Source organism: Oryza brachyantha, chromosome 8 (genome assembly GCF_000231095.2).
Source record: "Oryza brachyantha chromosome 8, ObraRS2, whole genome shotgun sequence".
NCBI lineage: Eukaryota > Viridiplantae > Streptophyta > Magnoliopsida > Poales > Poaceae > Oryza > Oryza brachyantha.
The window spans coordinates 9,247,790-9,272,146 of record NC_023170.2 but is presented as its reverse complement, the minus strand read 5'-3'; the positions used below and the strand labels follow the sequence as shown (position 1 = coordinate 9,272,146).

General features: G+C 35.7%; 1 protein-coding gene across 1 annotated transcript; it reads left to right on the top strand.

Annotated features, from left to right (window-relative positions):
• Positions 1–10,689: 10,689 nt before the first annotated feature.
• Positions 10,690–23,322, top strand: LOC102712925 (enhancer of polycomb-like protein 1). The gene is made up of 12 exons (XM_006659283.2): positions 10,690–11,190; positions 12,042–12,171; positions 12,253–12,355; positions 12,713–12,836; positions 14,218–14,283; positions 14,541–14,579; positions 17,078–17,158; positions 17,296–17,343; positions 19,416–19,466; positions 19,548–19,616; positions 20,610–20,843; positions 22,627–23,322. Exons 1-12 carry the CDS (start codon positions 11,029–11,031, stop codon positions 22,876–22,878), a joined length of 1,359 nt encoding a protein of 452 aa, XP_006659346.1. The 5' UTR covers positions 10,690–11,028; the 3' UTR covers positions 22,879–23,322.
• Positions 23,323–24,357: the final 1,035 nt, after the last annotated feature.

Here is a 24,357-nt window from a genome sequence, read left to right as displayed (position 1 = left end):
GTTAACTTATCCATGGGTCGAACGCAGCCTTGGGTGTATATATAGATATTCATTGTCTCACTGTTGTATGTGCATTGAGATGGCCCGGAAGTCTAAACCGAACAAACCATCTGCTCCGCGTCATGAATCTCACGGGCCTGAGTTGGTCCGCTATATATAAAACATATACATCGATATATCGATATATGAATGAATCTAGACAAATTTAAAAAGTCTTATAATATATAACGAATGGAGTACGCAAGATAAAGGGAAAAATTAATATGTCTCATTATTTATGACCCCATATTACCCAACTTTTCATCAGACATGCATTCAATAATACTATGATTACTTTCTATTACAGATGCCTCCGATAATTATACGATTATCTACCTCCAATAATTATATGATTATATTTTTGTTAATATTTGTGTATAATGAACGTTTGAACAGGCAATGCACATTAATTTATGTAAAAATGAAAATATTTATATACTTCCAAGGCAATGGAATCATAGAATGGGAAGTGCATATACCATGCTATTTATTTATCTTTATCATTTCTAGTGCATACAAGCTAAGGGTGAAAGGGGCATTTTCTAATACAAATACGGAATGTGACAAGTTGCATAGCACATTACGTTGGTCTAAGGATGATTTTAAGTCAAAGCAAATATGTAGAGGACTTGTATGGAGAAAATAAAATCTCAAGAACTAGATTGGGTATTCACCCTTAAACTAAATAAATTATATTATATTTTACAGCATATCTTAGTTCATTTAGCTGATCTTAAATTACTCATTGACCAACTCACGCTTATCCCTAGGACCTGCATTGTGGGGGCATTGGACTTTTATGTTTTATTAGGATTGAATGGTGACGTGGAATACTCCTTTTGTGTCAAAACATAAGGAATTATATAGTTTAAATCTTGTCCATAATATCAAGATTGATCACAAGAAATAAAATAAGAATTATCTTCCTGCCTCTACACTAGAACGGAATCGGTTATCTCTCACGGGCTTAAAGTGCCATCTCTATCGGACATGGCTTCCATCACTAAACTATGGTCAGTGATGTGAGAAAATAACTTAATCGGGCATCCGACCGTCACATATGACACTCATCTCAATCGGGCCTAGATTATGGCTCGTCACTGATGACTCTCATCTCTGACAAGCCAAAATTATGGCCGTCACAGATAACTCTCATCTCTGACGGGCCTAGATTCTAAGCCCGTCACAGATGAGTATAATCCAAAAAAAAAATTTCATATGTGTGCCTCTTTGGTGGTCATCTTTGACAGGCATTTGGTTAGCCATGTGTCTTTCCAGTAGGTCACTCATCAAGAAGTTGCTCTAGGCCAAGCACACTTAACCTCATTTAAAAATATGATAACTTTAAAAAATATTTTTCAAATACTAAATGATTTCAACTGAAAAAGTCATCAACAACAAAGTTTTATAACTCATTAATATATAGAATTCTTATTTTGTTTACTTTTCTATATGACATGTTTTTGAACGGTTTGAAATTTGAATTTGAAAATATGACAACTTCAAATAATATTTTGAAATACTAAATGATTTTAATTGAAAAAGTCATCAACAACAAAGATATATAACTCATCAAGATCTATAACTTTTATTTTGATCATTTCTTCATCCAATAAAGTGATAGTAACATTATTCATAAAATTCACATATATCTCATCTGGTTTATAAACTATAACATAGATATGCCAATTTTGTGAACAATATTACTAACACTTTATCGGATAAAGAAATGACCAAAATAAAAGTTATAGATCTTGATGAGTTATACATCTATGTTGTTGATGACCTTTTTAGTTGAAATCATTTAGTATTTGAAAATGTTGTTTGAAGTTGTCGTATTTTCAAATTCAGATTCAAACTATTTTAAAAAAAGATATATAAAAAATGACAAAAAAAAGTTATAAATCTTCATGAGTTATAAAACTTTATCGTTGATAACTTTTTTAGTTGAAATCATTTAGTATTTGAAAATGTTGTTTTGAAGTTGTCATATTTTCAAATTTAAATTCAAATTGTTCAAAAAATATTATATAGAAAAATGACCAAAATAAAAGTTGTAAATCTTCGAAAGTTATACAAGAAATACTCCTTTTGTGTCAAAACATAAGGAATTATATAGTTTAAATCTTGTCCATAATATCAAGATTGATCACAAGAAATAAAATAAGAATTATCTTCCTGCCTCTACACTAGAACGGAATCGGTTATCTCTCACGGGCTTAAAGTGCCATCTCTATCGGACATGGCTTCCGTCACTAAACTAAGGTCAGTGATGTGAGAAAATATCTCAATCGGGCATCCGACCGTCACAGATGACACTCATCTTAATCGGGTCTAGATTATGGCTCGTCACTAATGACTCTCATCTCTGACAGGCCAAAATTATGGCCCGTCACAGATGACTCTCATCTCTGACGGGCCTAGATTCTAAGCCCGTCACAGATGAGTATAATCCAAAAAAAAATTTCATATGTGTGCCTCTCTGGTGGTCATCTCTGACAGGCATTTGGTTAGCCGAGTGTCTTTCCAGTAGGTCACCCATCAAGAAGTTGCTCTAGGCCAAGCACACTTAACCTCACAGTTCCTTTGAATATGGCTTCCGAGAAAGAAATTGTAATTTGTTAGTACGAGTATTCTATTAATTCTATTTACCCTTGAGCCAGGATGTCACATCCTCCCCAATTCGTATATATTCATTCACAAACACAATCATCAATATATTTAACACAATCACATTTATACAAATTTTACTTTGGTATTTTTCCTAGATAACATTTTTTGAACAATTTGAATTTGAATTTAAAAATAAAACAACTTCAAACAATATTTTCAAATACTAAATGATTTCAACTAAAAAATTCATCAACAATAAAGTTGTATAACTCATCATTATCTGTAACTTTTATTTTGTTCATTTTTCTATACAACATTTTTTTGAACAATTTGAATTTGAAAATATGACAACTTCAAACAATATTTTGAAATACTAAATGATTTCAACTAAAAAAGTCATCAACAACAAAGACGATAACTCATAAAGATATATAACTTTTACTTTGGTATTTTTGGTATATAACTTTTTTGAACAATTTGAATTTGAATTTAAATATATGACAACTTTAAAAAATATTTTTTAAATACTAAATGATTTCAACTGAAAAGGTCATCAACAACAAAGTTGTATAACTCATCAATATATAGAACTCTTATTTTGTTTACTTTTCTATACAACATGTTTTTGAACAGTTTGAATTTGAATTTGAAAATATGACAACTTCAAACAATATTTTGAAATACTAAATGATTTTAATTGAAAAAGCCATCAACAACAAAGATATATAACTCATCAAGATCTATAACTTTTATTTGATCATTTCTTCATCTAATAAAGTGATAGTAACATTATTTATAAAATTCACATATATCTCATCTGGTTTATAAACTATAACATAGATATGCCAATTTTGTGAACAATATTACTAACACTTTATCGGATAAAGAAATGACCAAAATAAAAATTATAGATCTTGATGAGTTATATATCTTTGTTGTTGATGACCTTTTTAGTTGAAATCATTTAGTATTTGAAAATGTTGTTTGAAGTTGTCGTATTTTCAAATTTAGATTCAAACTATTTTAAAAAAAGATATATAAAAAATGACCAAAATAAAAGTTATAAATCTTGATGAGTTATAAAACTTTGTCGTTGATAACTTTTTAGTTGAAATCATTTAGTATTTGAAAATGTTGTTTTGAAGTTGTCATATTTTCAAATTTTAATTCAAATTGTTCAAAAAATATTATATAGAAAAATGAACAAAATAAAAGTTATAAATCTTCGAAAGTTATACAACTTTGTTCTTAATAATTTTTCCATTTGAAATCATTTAGTATTTAAAAATATCATTTGAAATTGTTATATTTAAAAATAATCATCTGTGACGGGCCATAATATAGGCCCGATTGAGATGAGGGTCATCAGTGACGGGCCATAATCATGGCCTGTCAGAGATGAGAATCATCTGTGACAGGCCATAATCTAGGCCCGATAGAGATGGGAGTCATCTGTGACGGGCCATAATATATGCCCGATTGAGATGAGGGTCATCAGTGATGGGCTTTAATTTAGGCCCGTCAGAGATGAGGGTCATCAGTGACGGACCATAATCTAGGCCCGATTGAGATGAGTGTTATCTCTGACGGGCTTAATAGTTTGGTCCGATTGAGATAATTGAGACAATCTCAATCGTGCATACATTTGTGCCCGTCACAGATGAGTATCATCTCTGACGGGCCCTAAGCATATGCACCTAGATTCGGCTGTGCGACTACATCTATGACAGGCTCATTTTAGGCCCGATTAAGATGAACTCATTCTGACGGCCGAATAGCCTAGGCATGTGACGGGCCGTCACAAATGAGAGGATCTATACTAGTGCTAGTCTCTTTGTTATTGTTATTATTTTACAATTTCTAAATAGACAGGGGTTGTTTGGTCGATGCCCTAAGACGAAGTTGCCTAGCCTAAGGGGTTGTTTAGATGGGATTAAACTTTTTAGCCTCATGTCACATCGGATGTTTGAACACTAATTTGAAGTATTAAACATAGACTAATAAATAAATTAATTTTATAAATGAGAGCTAATCCGCAAAATGAATTTTTGAGCCTAATTAATTCATAATTAGCGAATGTTTACTCTATTATCACATAGGCTAATAATGGATTAATTAGACTTATTAGATTCGTCTCGCGAATTAGTCCAAGATTATGGATGTGTTTTCTTAATAATCTACATTTACTATTTATAATAAGTGTCTAAATATCAGATGTGACTAGAGACTAAACTTTAGCCCATAGAAACAAACGCCCCCTAAGACAGACCATTGAGAAACGCACACTTGTTTGGTTGACTCCCTGATCGAGCTCATGTGCACCATGCCTCACCTGAGCTCTCATCCTAACGGGTTAGCCTGACTCACGCGATGCATTTTTGTCGTCTGGGCTAGCACAATATTACGGACTTAATTAGCATGAATATTTGATTAATGATTATATGGCATTAGTTAATCACGCATATATCCTACTATGTTGCATGTTGCTTTCATCATTTATTTGTGTTCTAATCAACTCCTTGTAGATATGATTGCTTTGGATGAGCTAGGTATTTAATGAACAAATACTGGTGGTATTGAATAGTTTAAAGAGAGCAGGCAAATCTATGATTAGTTCGTTCATTAAGATAGATAATCTAGACAATTATAAATAATTATAGCTAATTACAGTTTTAAGCTAGTCCCCTCAGGCACATGTCACCAGCTAAACAAGTTTTTCACGGACATGCATTGTCAAGCACAAATCATCATAAACCTTATGTTACACTCAGACATGGAATTTTCTTAGGCACAACGCTCAAGCACGTCAACCAAACCGAACCTTATTCCTGGAGCAATTCTAGAAGGGATAATAATTGAACTAAAATTAATGCGTGTGAAACCGTTGCCAACTAAGCAAACATGCAGCTAGTTACTTATGTGAAGGCTAAAAACATTTGTTTTACAAGATTGAGCAGATCCCAGTCAATGGAACGAGCGCTGTTTGTCGGGCTGAGCCGATGGACAAGCGTGCGCCCAACCTCTGGTGACTTGATAATGACCTTGCGGAGAATGTTAAACGCGACAACCTCATCGGTGGCGTCAGCTTAGCATCTGGATCTGTTGGACTTCAGAGAATCGCAGGAGGCAGGACCCTCGCAGTTGTCAATGGGGACGGAGGAGTGGATGTGCGACAACGATGGCTAATTGGCAGAGGAAGTAGCCACGTTGGTTGAAAGGTGCCCGTCGTCGTCATTGGCAATGACAAGAGCTGCGGAAGGAGGGGAAGCAGGACCTCGAGCAGCGTCGACATCAACAGCTGGAGGTGTAGGTGCGTCTAGATCCTATGAGGTGGGAAAGGGGATCGAGGGAGGGGGGGCTCATGGTGGCTTCGTATAGAGGGTCACCCCAGACAACGATAGTGGAGGGGCGTGTGATTGTCAGCACCAAATTCGCCCTGCAATGTCTGGTGGAGGCAATCAAATCGAAGAAAACAAAAGCAAAAAAAAAAAGGAAAAATAGGGATTTACCTGTGTCGCGATGATGCAGTCGGAGAGCGTGGCCACGTTCACTTGGTTTCCACCGGGCCGGTGCACAATGTCGTGGTCATCTAAGACGGATGCAGAGCTCAGGTGGGCTCTCCCCCAAAATCGAAGCAGGGTGTCGGAAGAAGCCCCTTTTCGGTGAGTCGGATGCTCCCCTGCAGCGCGCGTGAACAAGCTGTCGCAATCCCTGGCTCGACGACACATGCAACCGATAGAGGGAGACCAACTCAAGGGAAGATGACAAGGCTAGTGGCGACAAGCGGTCCATGACGGAGGGCAAACTTTCACTAGGCAAGAAAGGGGAACACTTCTGATCCTCGCGGACACGCCAAGGCGATGCAAATGAGGAGTCTCGAGATGGCGCATTCGGGCATTAACGATGGATAGGCCAAGTGCTATCAATGCACCTCTGTAACGCCCAGAAATTCCTCACGCGAATTTCTAAACTTAATTGTGTATTAAATCCCTGTCCAGGACCAGCCAGGGTACACAAAAAGACAATGTTGATTACATAACCATCGTTCTTAGAAACAACTGAAAATTACACTTATTCTAGCGGAAAGAAAAAGGTAGACTAGCTCCAGCGGGTACGGCTCCAGTCCACAGGCAACACTTCGACGGCGGAACAGCTCACTCCTGAGAGGCACCTCCATCGGACACATCTTCTAGCTCTGGGGTGGGAAAGTTAAGCAAGGCTGAGTACAAACCACCGTACTCAACAAGTAACACGGACAAGGGGGAAAATAAATGATGCATAGGGATTAACAAGGGTAGACTAGGGTTAGTTGCAATAAAGCAGCGGTTGAACAAATAACAGAGATTAAAAGAAATACAGGTAATTGAATACAGTAAAGGGGTAAGTAAATAGCAGTTGTAAAATACCACAACACTGTCCAACGTTACACCACGTTGCAACAGGCCCAACCACTACTCAACGTTACACCACGTTGCAGTAGTCCCGAGTGATAACCATTTTACTCAAGTTATTAAAGGTTCACTAATCGCAGTGAAGCTGGGAGCTCGCCCGTAACCGTGGGCACGACTATTCGAATAGATTATACTCTGATTAGAGGTGCACTACTGTACCCACAAGACACGACTCCACTACACTTGAACGTGCGCCGACATACCACCATGGTATACCGGAAAGGAGACCGTGATAGGACACGTCACATAACCCTCCCTATTTAATCGTACCACACTTCAGGTTTCACCCCCTCCTTTACACCAAGTCGGGCAGTCCCCTCTTGTGCCTTAGCAGATCCGGAAGCAGCAGAGGCTTTCGTTACACCACGATTGCCCGTCCATACTCCATCACGCCTACCCTTGCCACGGTACGTCAAATAGTTCGAAGTCATGCTTCAAATCCCACCTTACCCATTTCGGCATGTGGTTAGCACTTAATTACTTCCAGGGTTTCCCGTGAACCGGTCCTTAATTGCCATGGGTGCGACTCTCAAAACCATGCACCCACAGCCCACCATTATCAATATTTTAGTTGACAGTAACCTGAACCGGGTAATGAATCAATATCTCAGCTATTCAGAACTAAGCATGATTAAATGTGACCCCATGAGCTATTTGTTCTAAGCACGGCCAAGCATTAACCTAAGCCTAACTCTAATCAAGTTACCCCTGGTCCATCAACGAATAAAGTTGGATAAACAACGGCATAATAATAAGGTTTACCCGGAAAGTAACATACAGTAAATATTTTAATTAAAACAATGCATAATAATAAGGTTTACCCAGGCGGAGGCGCGCACGGGGCGGGGGAAAGCGGCCGGTCGGCTGGGCCGGCCGAGGGGGAGTGGGCCGGCTCGGCTGGGCCGGCCCGGGAAGGAAAAAAGAAAAAGAAAAAGGAAAAAGAAAGAGGGAGGAAAATTGGACTTCGGCTCAATTTGAGAAGGAAAGGAAAAAGAAAGAAAAAAGGAGGGAAAAAGGAAAACCCCACTTTTGCCGAGTTTTAAATTAATTTGATTGGCCAAATTTTATACTTCTGCAATTTGAATTTAAATCCAGTTAGTCGATTTGCGAGCCTCGATTTAATTGAATTAAGTTCTTTTAGAGGGATTCTTCCTGAGTTAATTAAAACAATTGTTATTTACGGATTTCTTTTTACAATTTTAGGCTTAGGACAAAACTTCAGGTGTGACAACGTCGCAGGGGAGCATCAGATTGGCACGCCTATTAACCCCCCGCCTAATGTGGTTGGAACCAACCATCGCTAAAGAACACTCCTATCCAACACCCCATGTTTTGCCACCCACATGGATGTGATCCTTTTGCATTCAACCTTTCACTAATTTTACAATTTTGTTGTTTGGCTAGAATTAAGTGTAAGTGAAACAACTTATTAATAACTAAAATATAATTTGTGAGTAAAAACATGTGTTCTTAGTAATTTAAACTATAAAGATTGAAAAATAAACTACGGTAAAAACCTTAAAATCAACTCTAAATTTAAGTTTTGCCTTTTAAACATAAGCATAAGTAAAAATGTGTGACTTGATATACACAAAAAAGTAACCACGTTGGGAAAACATACTCATAGGCCGTGTTCGACGTAATATATCTTATCTGGTACGAAAAACATAATAATAAATTAATACATGATTAATTAATTATTAATTACAAAAAGTTATAAAATAGATTAATATGATTTTATAAAGCAACTTTTTTATATATATTTTTTAAAATATACTGTTTACATGAAAAAACTAGAATCTGGGCCAGGAGGAAGGGAGAAGAACGCCTCATAGATTATGCCATCAAGTCGTCAACCGATGTTAACGAACCGGCATGATATATGCACTAGAAATGTCGCGCGGCTTTGCCGCGCCATAATTTTATATGAAACAGTTATTTTAGTAATTATAATCGTAAATGCATGTTTAATGTTGTTATGAATTATATTAAATGAAGAAAAATGCAAGGTCTTGCTGCGCAACTACGCCAATTGTTTGGGCCAGTCTAATTTTTCCTTTCTTTTACCATATCTAGATCCATATAAAATATCCTTAGTTTTTTCTTAACATGGTGGATCAAGAACCATAATGAAGTTGAAGTGGAGCTAGAGTATTCTGTCAAGGTTAGGCGACCTCAATTCCTCACATGAAATACATGTTTAAATGATTTAAATAGTGAAGATTACATTACAAATTAAGCAAGATTAGTGTATTTCAACACCTATGATAAATGTGAGACATTTTGCCCCTAAATGAAGTTTATTCCTTTTATGTGTATATTACTTAGATAGTTTGATGAGTTTTAAGTTTTATATTGTAGAAGGAGATGGCATTATTTAAATACTACTTTGCTATACAAAAGATTTGTGTTTCACTCTATAGATAGACACAAAATAATCTCAAAATAGTGGATATTTGCACTAAGTTATATATATATATATATATGAATTAAAAAAAGCTCGTGTGTTTCATTGGATTAAGTTAGTTTTAATTGTGTAAATTCAAATAAGTTTTAAAAATAAATTACGCGTCGAGTTAAGAATAGTAAACTATGGCCAACATACAATTGATTTGAGAAGAATGCATCATATCAGAAAGCTTATAATTGAGAATATTAAATTATGCTTAATACATAAACACATTAAATAAGATGGTTGGTCTTTCGACAACAAAAAAAAAGGTGGCACACTAAACCCTTTTATGTTATTTTAAACCAAGTTATATGGGTCCTTACTCTTTAATATTTTATCCGAAGCAAATATTCAATTTTAAATATTGATAAGAACTTTTAATTTTTCAATTTTTTACCTTTCTCATTCTTTTCTCTTTCTTTTTTTTCTACTTTCTTTTCCCATGCAATTTTAGAACAATGAATTGAATCCGATTTAGACGTCAATTTCATATCTTATTCAGGTGAAATACCACCTTGATTTTTTTAAGAAAATTTTTCTTTCATAAACTTTATACATAAATAAAATATTTATATGTAGAAATATTTTTGCTCGTTAATTTTGTACGGCAACCAAAACAATCTATTCTAAAATTACAATAAAATGATCTATTTTGAGAAATAGAACTATAAATTTGGGACTAAAGTATAGATTTTAACAATTAATTAGGCACATGCGCTAATTATGGACGTGCTAGAAAAATATTAAACATGATTTGATTTTTTAAGAAATAATTCTATTCATAAACTTTATCTATAAATAAAATATTTATACGTAGAAATATCTTTGCTCGTTAATTTTGTACAACAATCAAAATGACCTACCCTAAAATCACAGTAAGATGATTTATTTTGAGAAACAGAACTATTAATTTGGGACTAAAAAATATAGATTTTAACAATTAATTAGGCACAAAAGATATAAAGATATCCATTGCCCGAGCGACGGGCGGTGCCACGTGGCCCAGTAGCTGCGCGAGAAAACGGCCACGGTTCATATAGAGATGGAATACGTAACCACAAAAGGAAGGCGTAGTCCGAGAATACGCCGTCAACCGAACCGGACCTCCTTCTCCTTCCCCTCGACTCCGCTCTGCTTCGTCCCCCGCTTCTTCCCTCCATTGCCTCGTTTCAAACCCTAGGGCACAACCTCCACCCGAAACCCTAACCCTAGCTCCCCAATCCGCCCGTTTTGGGTTCCCCACCGCCCAGGAAACCCCCCTCCACGGCCTCCTTCTCCTCCTCCGCTTCCGTCCGCACCTCGCGCCGCCCGCGGCCGTGTCCTCGGCCACCCTGCTCGCCACGGGGTGGGTCGTAGGGAGTGGGGGGAGGGGTGGGGGTGTTCGTTCCGCGCGGGCGCTCTCCCGGCTAGGGTCCGCGCCCCCTGCGGGAAGAGAGGACCCGCCATTTGGGCCCCTCTGATGAAGTGGCGGCCATGAGTAGGCTCTCGTTCAGGCCGCGCCCGCTTGACATTCACAAGAAGCTCCCCATCGTCAAGTCCGCGCGGGAGCTTGAGGACGACGAGCCCACATTAGTGGTTCGGGCTGTCCCGCCCGTGCTGCGGCACTCTCAGCCAGAGCCTGCGGCTGAGGGCGAGGTAATGCACTGAGAGTTCTCGCTCTTTGTTGTTTCGGTGGAATGGCTCACAGCCACCACCCACAGTTTAGTTGCCTGATGATTCATTTATTATGCGGAGAAATGGAGAAATTGGGTGCAGTAGTAAATAATTTTGATTGACCTGCAAATCCTGGACAATTTGCAAGTAGTTTGTTAAAACCAACTGATAACGCTGCCCAAAGTGCAAGTCTTTCTCTCTCTCTCTCTCTCTCTCTCTCTCTCTCTCTCTCTTTTTTGGGTTTAAGCATCTCTTCTTACAAAATACTGTGTATTGGGGGTTTATAGTTACTCCCTCTGCACCCCCCAACACAGAAAAAAAAATTCTCCGTCCAAACTCATCACCAAGGAACTGTTTTTTGGATGGAGTGCGTATTGAATTGTCCAGCTTGCTAATCATGGACGATTTGAAAGTTGTTTGTTAAAACCAGCTGTTAATGGTACTAAAAGTGCAATTTTTTTCTCTTCGGATACATGCAAAGTGCAAACAGTACAAGCCCCCAAATTCCAGAGGTAGTTGTTTTATTTGTGCCTATATTAAATTTCAGGACATGTTTAGCATTCATAAGCTGCAAGCCAGCCATTTAGGTTTGTATTATGCGAGCTGAACTACTATTTCTGCCATGATATTTTTGGGTGAATATTAAATTTCTAACAGAGTTTATTAATTATAATGAGAAATTTTGTAATAGAAGCTGAACTAAGAAAAAAAAACCAAAACCAAAACTAACTAATTGACTGGCCATAGTTTAGTTTGTTTGATGACAGACATGGTCATAATATCACATCTTTACTTTGCAGTTTGGCTGATATGAATGTTTCTTTTCTTTGCAGGCACATCCAACATCCAACAAGAAGAATGTGCAAGAAATACCTACACCACAGTATGATGATGTTGATACCTATGAAAGGGACTATACTCGCACCTTTGCACAACCGACATCTTATATTCGTGCTCGAGGAGGTTTACTTCTTGTTACCGCTGTAGTTGAAATTGAATATTGTTTTCAGTGGTTGCATTTCTTAGAGAAATTACTGCTTGCAGCCAGGGCTGAGATTGGTGAGTTTGTTGAGTATGATTTGGACAATGAAGATGAAGATTGGCTTGAAGAATATAACAATGAGCGAAAAAATCTGAACCCTGAAAGGTAAGGAATATATTGCTGATCCAAATAGGTTATGAGAGTGGAAATGTTACACATAGATATAATTTATGCACTGTATACCATCTTTTTCTACCATCCACCAAATGCCCTACTAATGGGAGTGGTCAGGGAGAAAATGTCTGGTGGAAGGAAAATGTCGAGTTACAACAAGTTCTAAAAAAAGTTAACTAAAAATTGCATGCTGTTTTTCTATACTATGTCACACATGCCATTATGCCAATCCTTCTCTCTAGTTTGTAGCAAAATAATCCTGATATGTAAGTAATTGCCTTCTATCATCTGTAGTAACTGAATAGAAGGTATTATTTGCTACATTACTAAGAAGAATACTCGTTTCAGGCTGGAAGTCCTCCTATTCAAACTGGAAACATTGGACCACAAAGCTCGAGAAAGGGCAGGCATCATAACCCCCACCTTTATAGGACCAATACCAGTTATTCTGCAGCTTGATTCTGCTATGGAGGTAATATTTCATACAGAAATTTCATATTCAGTTCTGGTTTGCAATTCTTAGTTGAGTTGGTGAGTCTCTTGCTTATCAGTTTGAAATGAGTCAGAGTCACATGACTTCCATAAACATTTGAACTCTTCACCAATTACTGTCAAGACACAAAAAGGATGAAAAGCCAATACTGGCTGTGTCACTGAAAAGTAAAAGGAACAATTTATAGCACCCAGAATGGTGCACCACAAGAGTGCTAGAGTTTGGTAAATCTGGAAACAATGTAAAAGGCTAGTTTAGTCATTAGACTAAATATTTTCTTGTTATCATTCTTCTTTTTTTTTTTTCCATTTTTCATATAAATCACTCACTTTTCGTTACTGAATGTTTTGTGATTGAGTAAATTTCACAAAACTACATGTACTTTAACCAAAATATTGTAAAACTACAGATTTAAGGTCTTGTATCACAAAACTACCGATTTAATGATGAAGCTATCAAAGAACTATAGGTTTTAGAGTTCCACTATTGTCTTTTTCGTGTTACAGAAGTTGTAGTTTTGTGATAAATTAATCTGTAGTTTTGTTGTACACCTTAAACCTTTAGTTTTGTGAACAATTTGGTGTCAAATCTGTACTTTTATGATACACACCCGTAAATCTGTAGTTTTGTGAAATTTACTCTTTGTGAGAGCCCTTGTATTTTCTTTTCCAACTGAATAAATCATTTTCTTCTTCCTCTTATGCCATGCCAGCTTTATTCTTTTTAATCCATGCAACTACAGCTGTATCCAGCAGAAGGGACTTAATTTATACCTTCCTGAAATATGCATTAAGAATCTAGAAAAGAAGTGGACTTGACGGTAAAAATTTTATGTTTCTTTATGCATCACACCTTGTTTGGAGAACTAGGGCCGCGTGGCAGCCTGGATAACTTATCTTATCCCTCTCGTTTTCCGTGCGCACGTTTCCCGAACTGCTAAACGGTGTATTTTTTACAAAAAAATTCTATAGGAAAGTTGCTTTAAAAAATCATATTAATCTATTTTATATTTTTTTAATAATTAATTAGTCATATACTTTGCTATGTTTTGCGCACCGGGTAAGTTAACTTATCCCCCTCCCTACCGAACGCGGCCTAGGTTGGTTAATCGGAGCTGCATGTGTTTGAAGCATAATTTTCCAATGGCATTACATCATTTCCATAATAACGATTTCCTGCTATGTGATTTATGATGAACTAGAAATAATTGAAGAATTGTGACTGCTCTATTTGCTGGCAGGAATAGCTTTGGGTATTCAAGATTCACAAAACATATATTAATGTTCTGGTGTTATATTTTACTTGAAATTGGAGCGGAATTATCTATAATTTGCTCCTGACAAGGTTTTTCTCTGTCCAGGCTTTGCAGTACTTGTCTATTCGTTATACTGTGTTCCATGCTGTATATACCTACTGGAAATCAAAGGTATAGTCCATATTTAGTACATAGGATATATTCTTTTGGTCGTACCATATGACATGCATCTTCATATCTTATAACCCATTTTGTGCATCTTTCTTTTCTAGAGAACATTATTGATTGCCTCTTTCTACAGAACATATTCTATTTTTTCAAAACATAATTTGAGATTATTCTGTTGTGATTAACAACAATATTTTTTAAGATATATTTGAATTTTATTCGTTGTACCTACCTACTGATTCTTTTTTTTCCTTTGTCAGAGAGAGCGGTGGCAAAAGCCTATTTTGCGGCGTTTGCAGGTTAGCTTAGGTCCTTGTATTGTCATTTTTATCTTGATGCTTCACACATTTATTATTGATGTACTAATTTAGATCCGACCTTACCCTTGTGCACAAGATTAACCTTTTATTAACTATGTTTTGAGATATTAACTAAGCTGTTTTTGGAGCAATGGGCTCAAAGTGCAATCATTTTTTACTGTACTTGGCAAAGACTTTGTGACAACAAGTTTTGAAAGGACTGAAGTTGTTCTCTATGGCCTCTTCGTTTTGCTTATGATAAGCATAAACGAAACAACATATTAGCAATTAAAAAGTAATTTGTGGCTAAAACTTTTGTATACGTGTTCTTATCGTTCTAAAAGCAAATGTTGTAAAATAAACTATCATGAAAAACCCTAAAGTATACTTTAAAATAAAGTTTTAAAATTCAAATTTTAGCTGATAAGTAAAGCATAAGCGAAATGACATATTAGCAATTAAAAGTAATTTGTGGGTAAAACTTTTGTAGACGTGCTCTTATCGCTCTAGAAGCAAACGTTGTAAAATAAACTATTATGAAAAACCTTAAAATATACTTTAAAATTAAGTTTTAAAATTCAAATTTTAGCTGATAAGTACAAGCATAAGCGAAACGACATTTAGCAATTAAAAAGTAATTTATGGGCATAACTTTTGTAGACGTGTTCTTATCGCTCTTGAAGCAAACGTTGTGAGATAAACTATTATGAAAATCCCTCAAATATACTTTAAAATTAAGTTTTAAAATTCAAATTTTAGCTAATAAGCACAAGCATAAACGAAACGACATATTAGCAATTAAAAAGTAATTTATGGGTAAAACTTTTTTAGACGTGTTCTTATTATTCTAAAACCAAACATTGTAAAATAAACTATCATGAAAAACCCTAAAATATACTTTAATGTTAAGTTTTAAAATTCAAATTTTAGCTGATAAGTATAAGCATAAATGAAACGACATTTAGCAATTAAAAAGTAATTTATGGGTAAAACTTTTGCAGACGTGTTCTTATCGTTCTAAAAGCAAACGTTGTAAAATAAACTGTCATGAAAAACCCTAAAAATATTCTTTAAAATTAAGTTTTAAAATTCAAATTTTAGATGATAAGTACAAGCATAAGTGAAACGACATATTAGCAATTTAAAAGTAATTTGTGGGTAAAACTTTTGTAGACGTGTTATCGTTCTAAAAGTAAATGTTGTAAAATAAACTATCATGAAAATCCTAGAATATACTTCAAAATTAAGTTTTAAAATTCAAAATTTGGCTGATAAGCACAAGCATAAGCGAAATGATTTTTGGGGGGGGGGGGGTTGTTGGTGGGCTCCTGCTAAGTTTGAACAGCAACCTACCACAACTTGGACCAAAACCATAATGACTGGGTTACCAACAAGGTTGGACTGTGTTACGCTCTTACTGTTGTGTGAGCTTTAGGGTTGATCAAAGGAAATCATCAGGCTTGTTAAAGTTTCAGTTCCCAGTTTCCCATCCCTCTTGCAAGAAGCTTTGGCAGCAGATGGTGGTTTTGTTGACAGCAATTATCTTCAACTTGGGAAGCTTCCCTGCCTCCATCCTAATAGGAGAGCTTCTTCTTTGTATAACAACTCCTTTCCAACAGATTTCTGATGATTCCCACCGTGGAGGATTTGGGATCTTCTGGGTTGGCTTCTTCAATTTCTGTTTTTCACCCCACCAAGAGAAGAGTGGAAAGCTTTTGGGATGAGGACTCTACTTTTGAAATTCTCTCCTTTAGTATAGTGTAGAAAATATGAATGGCACCAAAAAAAAAAAGAAGAGAATAGAGAATGCAACAACGAAAGAAAGTAACTGGATACTATGTGGTGCTTGTTTACTACTACATCCCTCCCAAAATGTAGCTACGTAGTACGGGATGTGACATCCTAAGACTATGAATCTGGGCAGATTTATGTCTAGGTTTGTAGTCCTAGAATGTGTTCCATTTTATCCTAGGTAGCTCTATTTTGGGATGGAGGGAGTATTACCGTAGTGCGTAATGCTTCTCTGTCCACTGACTGGTCTTAGTTTCAAGAATTTTGTTTGTTGTGGAAAAGTCCAAAAGCAAGTTAAATTTACTATTTCTGAGTTGGCTCACGTTCTTGGAGTTAGGCCGTGTTCGGCATGGGCAAGGTAAGTTAACTTATATCTGGCACGGAAAACGTAGTAATAGATTAGTACATGATTAATTAATTATTAATTATTTAAAAAATATAAAATAGATTAATATGATTTTTTAAAACAACTTTCCTATAGAATTTTTTTGCAAAAAATATACCGTTTAGCAGTTTGGGAAGCGTGCGTGCGGAAAACGATACGGCTTAGTTAACTAGTTGCTGGGACGAATGCGGCCTTATTCTGTTTCATCATTTCATTATGATCGGGTAGAAAAGTACTTCCACAAAACTACATATGTTTATATATTTACTTTCTTGATTACATGACTGTTTAGAATAACCAGTTATTGTTCTTTTTTGTGAAGCCACCTCCACCAGTTAACGACACAAATCCATACAATGTGTTCAGACCAAGGGAGAAGGCTTATCGTCTTCACACAAGAAGGGTGAGTAAGGAAACCAGATATGATCTGAGAATACCTACTCTTGGGACAATTTTGAGTCATCAAGAAAGGCATAGACGTGATAATACCTTTGTGTGCCCTATATTTCTTTGTGTGCTTATGCTCATTTTTTTTTTCAGATGCAAAGAAGAGAAAATAGTGTCCAATCATTCGATAAACTCCGTGTGGTAAGTGCAACAACAATAATTAGTTTTTTAAGCACAGCTGCTGCTATAATTATGGAAATACACAGATGTTTTGTTTTTGAAATTGCATATGTATAAGCATTTCATATCTTTATCCAAGGAATTTGTGGCATGTTGTTATACTTTTCTTGTTGTAGTCTATTGTGAATCTTTGTAGATAGAGTAAATTTTAAAAAAATACAGCTATTTTGACAATTTTCAGAAAAGTATATATTTAAATCACTATGTTGTAGAACTAAATAATAACATTGAATTTATCACAAAACTATAGAGTTAATGCATAGGATCACAAAACTAAAGATTTAGTGCAAATCTTATTGCAAAACTATAATTTTAAATGTTCCATGAGGCATCAGTACAATAGTGCCAGAAATTTTAACACCTTGAACTTGTAGTTTTGTGGTAAATTCATTGTTAAATCTTCCATTATGTTATATTATTGTTTAAATATCTTCCTTTGTTTCAAGTTATACTTTGGTCAAAGTCAAACAACTCTAAATTTGACCAAATTTGTAGACAAATATAGTAAAATATACAACACCAAATTATTTTCATTAAATCTATAATCAAATATATTTCATAATATGTGTCTTGGGTTATAAATGTTACTACTTTTTTATTTAAACTTGATGAAACTTAGAGCAGTGACTTTGACCAAAGTCAAAACGACTTATAACCTGAAACGGAGAGAGCAGTATAGTGATACCATGGGCTTAAATATGTAATTTTGCAATAATTTTGTCAAAACGTATGTAGTTTTCGAACTCTTTAGATATTTATCTTTCTGGTAACAATGCACATGCTAGAAACTGTGGGTCTAATTATTACACAATTTTTTTTTCATTTTTAGGTGTATTTATCCTTTTCTATTTTCACTCTATTTATCTTAACATCATATGACTATATCTCTCAATTGTATTTCTAGAAAGAGAAAATTCCTTACGTACCCCTGGAAATTTGGTCAATCTCTTCTATACCCCTGAATTTTACCTTACCCCTTACATGCTCGTCAGTTTTCATCTCCATCCCCTATGTACCCATTTCCGTTAGTTGTCCATCAGTTGACTATTCAATATTTCTAAAATGACTATATTACCTCTTTCATACTTATATGGTACATACTCCTTAATTTTTCATGTGAGAAAAATAACTAAAAGGGATAGAATCAATCATTTAATGTCAAAGTTCAAAACAAAATTTAAATTTTTGGTTTTTTAAAATTATGATAAATTCATACATTACTTTCACCAGAAAATTGAGAACTAAAACTATATGTTATTTATGTTTGAGTTTTTGGGAAGATGAACAAAATTCTTCAACTTTGAGTTGAAATTTACTTGAAAATTTCAAATGTGATCTTTATTTTTAATAAAATAATTTCATCCCCTTTGTTTTTTTACAATGAATCTTTTTTCACTACATATTTGTTGAAAAATAATTTTCAAATTTGATGCAGAGCTTTATCTTTTTACAATAAATCTTTTTGAATTTTTAATGAAATTATGTCTCATTTTTAAAAAGTCATAACAAATATTTAGTAATTTATCCTTATTATTTTTCACAACCCAAATAATTTATACATCACACATTTCTAGCTTTTAGAAATATACTACGGGCAATAAAGTCATTTTACACTAACGGTCAACTAACGGAATGGGCATGTGAGGGATCCGAATAAAGACTCAGGGGTATATAAGAGATCTTGCAAGGAATGCAAAGGTGAAATTACATGGGCATGCAAGGAATTGGCCCTACATTTTGTTGTCCTTCTGAATAGTAAACTTCTTGACTGGCAAGGAAGCACTGAAAGACCAATTATTGATATATCTTAAGTCTCGATCTCTTGATATGAACAGTGCAGTATGTTTGCCGTTTCTTTTTTTCTTGTCGTGGTGCCTTTGTGTCCTCGTGTAGTGCATTGCCTATTATCCATAACTGTCATATTTGATGTTCCATAGTGCTCGCAACATAGTATGTATATGAAATATGCATGTCCTTTTCTTTGTACACTGATTTGTAAATTTTCTTATTTTTATTTTGAAACCCTAATACAGGTCCGGCGCAATCTAGAGCAGGCTAAGGCACTAATGGGTGCATTGATTAAGGTATGCAAAATTGCAAATGTGTTAAATAGTGCTGAGTCTGGCATGAGAAATAATAAAGCGTGCCACTAATCCTCTTTGTAGAGGGAAGAGAGAAAACGTGAGACTATGGAGTGTGAGGTTCACCTTCGACGTATCCAGATGAGATACAAGGTATAACATGGACAATGCATTATTATTAAACTACATGACATGACTTCTGTACTGGTCTTCTGTCCTTTGACCCTTTCTATTTTTTAAGGCACTAGAAATTAATTTAAATTTACATGATGAAGAACAACAAACAAAATGAATGTTTCGGTAGATGTAACATGATTCTGCTAATAAGTACTGATTGATTTTTTTTGGGGGAAAGCTAATTTATGGCTTCTGTTTTCATCACATGATCTCTACATTGCTGAACAATAACCCCCTGTTTAGTCTAAAAAGCGTGATAGGCAGCTTTGGCATTTAAGTGTAGATACAAGGAGGTGTAATTTTGCATGTGTTTAATGTTCATTGTTCTTAATATGTAGGTTTTGCTCATTTTTTGTGGAGTAGATTAGTGTACATATTTAAGAAAAAGAAGATGACTGATTGTCAGTATGCTAGTGTGTAATGCCCTTATGTATTCAAGTAGTAGATGTATAATTTGTTGTCTCCCCACAATGTTGATTTCTTCTTGTTTATCAATAAACATGCAAATCTCCAGATTCTCTCTTGTTGGAAAACAGGAAGAGGAATTTGCCACTTATTCACTGACACGTGGCATCAGGATCCTTGCCACTCACAGATTGCTGTACCAAAATTACAACAGTCTCAAATTCTGAAAGCTCTGGTCAAGATTATTTGTGTTCTAGCTAAATAAGTTTATCGTTCGATGTGATTAGTCATTACTATGGCCCTGGATTTGTTTTAAGCACATCCTAGGTAATTGTACCTTTTTTGTTATGGTCTATATGCTTGGAAGGAAAACAAAATCCTATGAGACTAGTTCTCTGTTTAGACTCTTCTCAAAGCGCGACATGTGCCATTATGCCATCTAAGAGCATATGGTTATATGGCTCATATGATTTTTGTCCCATATGCTTTACTTCCATCTATTAACAAATTAAATTTAAGAGGCAATTATCTCCTATGATTACAATAATTTTATTTCTTGTTCAGCATGAAGCGCATTTTATTGATGATGGGATCGCTCTATCAGGCCTCCAGCAAGTTGGGTCAAGTGAAGATGATTATGCAGATTCAGATGATACTGCCAATGAGCAACCATATGTACGACCAGTTGCTTTTCATCCTCGATTCCCTGATAATAAGCTATCAGCTGTTCCACCACTGCGTTTGAAGCGGGATCGTGAACTAAAAAGAACCCACCAGAATGGTTGGTTGTTCAAAAGGGTATGTATTTCTTTTGGTAATTCTGTTTTAATATAAAATTCTCTCTGAAGTAGAGTATGCCCCCTCCCATGAATAAATGAGATAGCTGACCACTTTATATCAAAACGATGGGCAATTTATTCTTGCACAACTCCAATTCGATATTGCAACGAAAGGAAGTAGAATTTACCACTGTTTTGCTGTAGGGTATGTACAGTTGTCAGTTGGTCATCCCACCCTACCAAAAATGGCATTTCCAAATACTTAGCAGCTACTGCTGGGTTCATAGATGATAGAACTTCTGCTGATGAGTATTCGGTCACCCCTTTTGGAGCTATTGAAGCCACAAAGATCAGTAACCAATATATTCCTAGCCAACTCTTGTCAATAGGGATGAAGATGGTTGCGGAAATTCCTGACTGACCAGCAACTCTTTCCTTCTACCAACTCAATTGATTGGAATAAAAAATTGTTGGAACTGGAACCAGAAACAGTGAGATAAGTCGAGATTGGTCGTGGACATAATTTTGTTATTTAGAAACCATTTACTTGATTTACTAAATTCATCTGGAGAACATTGCTAATAATTACACTGGGCTTAACAGCGAAAACTCTGTACTTAGCGACTGGACCACATACTGTTAAACCCAGCTACCTAGGCCCTAGGCACAACCTTCATGAAATTCACACAGCTTTGCTTGGTAGATTAAACAAAGAAATACCTATCGTACTAGGGTTCGAACCAACTAAGTTGTCATGAACATTTTCTTTTGTATGCACGTATTATATGTCTGCTACCTTTATATTTTAATTTTTATTTGTTTAGTGTTGTGAACATATAATAAGGGTATGGTTTAGGTACAGGAAAGCAATATTAATGTGGATATTAGCATCCCCTCATAATCCTAAATGTGAGAGTTAGATACTAGGAATGCTAGTCCTAGCATGCACATGTGATAAAATTTGGTAAGATTCTGCTAGGGGAGGGAGAGTAATCCAAGATTACTGTTACCAGAATCTTGTATTAGAATCCTATATTCCTAAATAACATTCCGAGTGATTCAACTGAACATGGGAATCAACTAGGATTACCCCATGATTACTGGGTATGCAAGTAATATCCTTAAGTACATAACAACTTTCCTTTAAGAAGCCTCAACCAAACCAGTCGAGAAAGATCACGAACCTTGGCCTCCCACACGTGGACTCGCGCCCTATGGATTGGTCCTTAACCCATGCTTTGAGGCCCCTGCCCCATACATGTGGGCCTGCCCTCCATAGATCGATTCTTAACACGTCTTAGGGGACAACAAGTGATCTTTTTTAACCAAGCCTAAAACTCGCTCCCATGGGGAGTCGAACCCATAATACTCGTAGTTCTATATTAAATTGGTACATGTGGTTGTATAAATTTATGCCATAATACACATGGTTGTGAGTTATATACTAGTGTATATATGGTTTTATCCTTTTAGTTTCTAGGTCATACACGTGAAATATCATGCTGTGGCTTGGTGTTTCTGGTCTAAATTATCGATTCTGGTTAAATCTGAGCATTTTCTGAGCTGTTTGGACTCTTATTCTCCCCTAATTGCCAAAATAGTCTGAACATGGCCAAAAATTGATGGGCTTTCTAGGCACAAACCACAAATGCTTTCTATTGCTATGGATAAATTTTGGATAGTGAAACTTGATTTTATTGCTATGGTTAAATGTTGGATACTGAAACTTAATTTTAGGCTCACATGGCAACTCTTCTAAAAAGTTCTTTTTTAATGTTTATATTTGAACCATGATTTAACAGGTTCCTGAAATGCGGGATTCTGATGAGCCAGTAATGCTATTTACAAGACCGGTTGACCCTGATAAGTTGAAGATGGCTGGTATCAGGCCACCACTAGATCCACCTATTGATAGTGGTATGACTGCTCCACCATTACGGTGCCAAGGTAGGATTGGACGGGGAGGTCGCATCATCTTTGATCGCTGGAATCCTTTCCTTCAAGTTCCGGTTGGCCAGGAGGCCAATCATAGACCCTCTTTGCCAGAAGGATGAATCGAAGGCTTTTGCGGTCACACATATCTCTGTTCAGCTGGTGAGAGATTAACAAGTCGAACAGCTGTTTCTCCATGAACCAGCTGGCCCTCAGGGCTCCAAGCTCTCCTTTTGATGTGGCAGGGAATTCTAAGATTATTTATCTGATGAAAGAGAGACAGCCATGCTCTCCTGGGTTTGTTGCTGCTTCAGGCAATACTATTCAAGGATGGGAATGGAGTTCATGGATTCACTATCCTGGTGCTAACATATTTCATCAAACTTTGTGGGGTTCCTCATCTCTTTGCAGCTATTGTACAATTGTGGCACTGTACATGGGATAAAGGGTAAGAAATCCATTTACCCAGTTTTTGTCTGACCTCTTGCTTGTAGAGGCAGTATCAAATGCAATGATTTTGACTACTATTTATTGGGAATGGAAAAAAGCAATCCTTCTCATTGATACGTCAATCTGTTGCTCACCCTCATGGTGTACTGCTCACCACCTTAGTGCAGTTCTGCATATACCAAAACTTGTAACTGCATGCCACAAGGTTGCACAGTGGTAGAAGATACACAAGGTAATGGAAATTGTTGTATGTTTCTCTAAACTGATATTGTCTCGTTTGCTCTCCGTGTCACGCGTGCTTGTGGACTCTCAATCATGGGCTGATGGCTGTGTTCTTTTATTGTGGAAAGATAAAATACAAAACATTATCTGATTTTTATGACAGCTATTTAATTGCATATATGATGGAATCAGTCGCTGAAAATTTATTCTAGAAAGGGAAGATGAACTTTTATATATGAATTCTTTTTGCAAGTACTTTCTCCATTTTTTTAATATGATGTTGTTGACTGTCAAATCTATGTTTAATCGTTTGTAAATATGTAAAATTATAAGTCATACTTAAAGTTTATATAATAATAAATTAAATTATAACAAAATAATCAATAATTATATATTTTTTAAATAAGACAAATGGTAAAATATAAACATAAAAGTTAATGGTGTTATATATAAAAAATAAATGGAGTACCGTAAAAGCCGATGAAAAATCAAAAAAGAACGCAGTAACTTGTCAGCTCATGGTGTTGTCAATGGAACACGATTGGGTTGTCTGTAGAAAGAGTACATCTGATTTGTAGGCCTAAGCAATCAAGTTGGTTTCCATTTAAACAGTACCCGTAGAAAACGAAAACGGAAAAGGTAAATTGTGAAAGATGTATAATTTTTCAGGAAGTTTCAAAGATCAGGAATGTATCATAAATTTTCCATAAAGTAAATTTTCAAATGTGTTGCAGATACTTGAGAAATTGAGAAATCGTGACCCTATGCACTATTGTAGAGGATAATGCTCCGCCCTTTTTTTTTAATAGTTAGCTTCATAATGATTAAACTATTACAGAACTATAGAGTTAATGTGTATATCAATAAAACTATAGATTTAATACTAATGTTTTTTACAAAAATATATATTTAAGTCATTGTATCCCAAA

Excerpts from the sequence above, each read along its gene's own strand:
- LOC102712925 (XM_006659283.2), top strand. The coding sequence starts at position 11,029 with ATGAGTAGGCTCTCGTTCAGGCCGCGCCCGCTTGACATTCACAAGAAG. Across the intron at positions 12,172-12,252 it reads TTATATTCGTGCTCGAGGAG|CCAGGGCTGAGATTGGTGAG; the intron begins GTTTACTTCTTG and ends TACTGCTTGCAG. Across the intron at positions 20,844-22,626 it reads ATGGTTGGTTGTTCAAAAGG|GTTCCTGAAATGCGGGATTC; the intron begins GTATGTATTTCT and ends ATGATTTAACAG.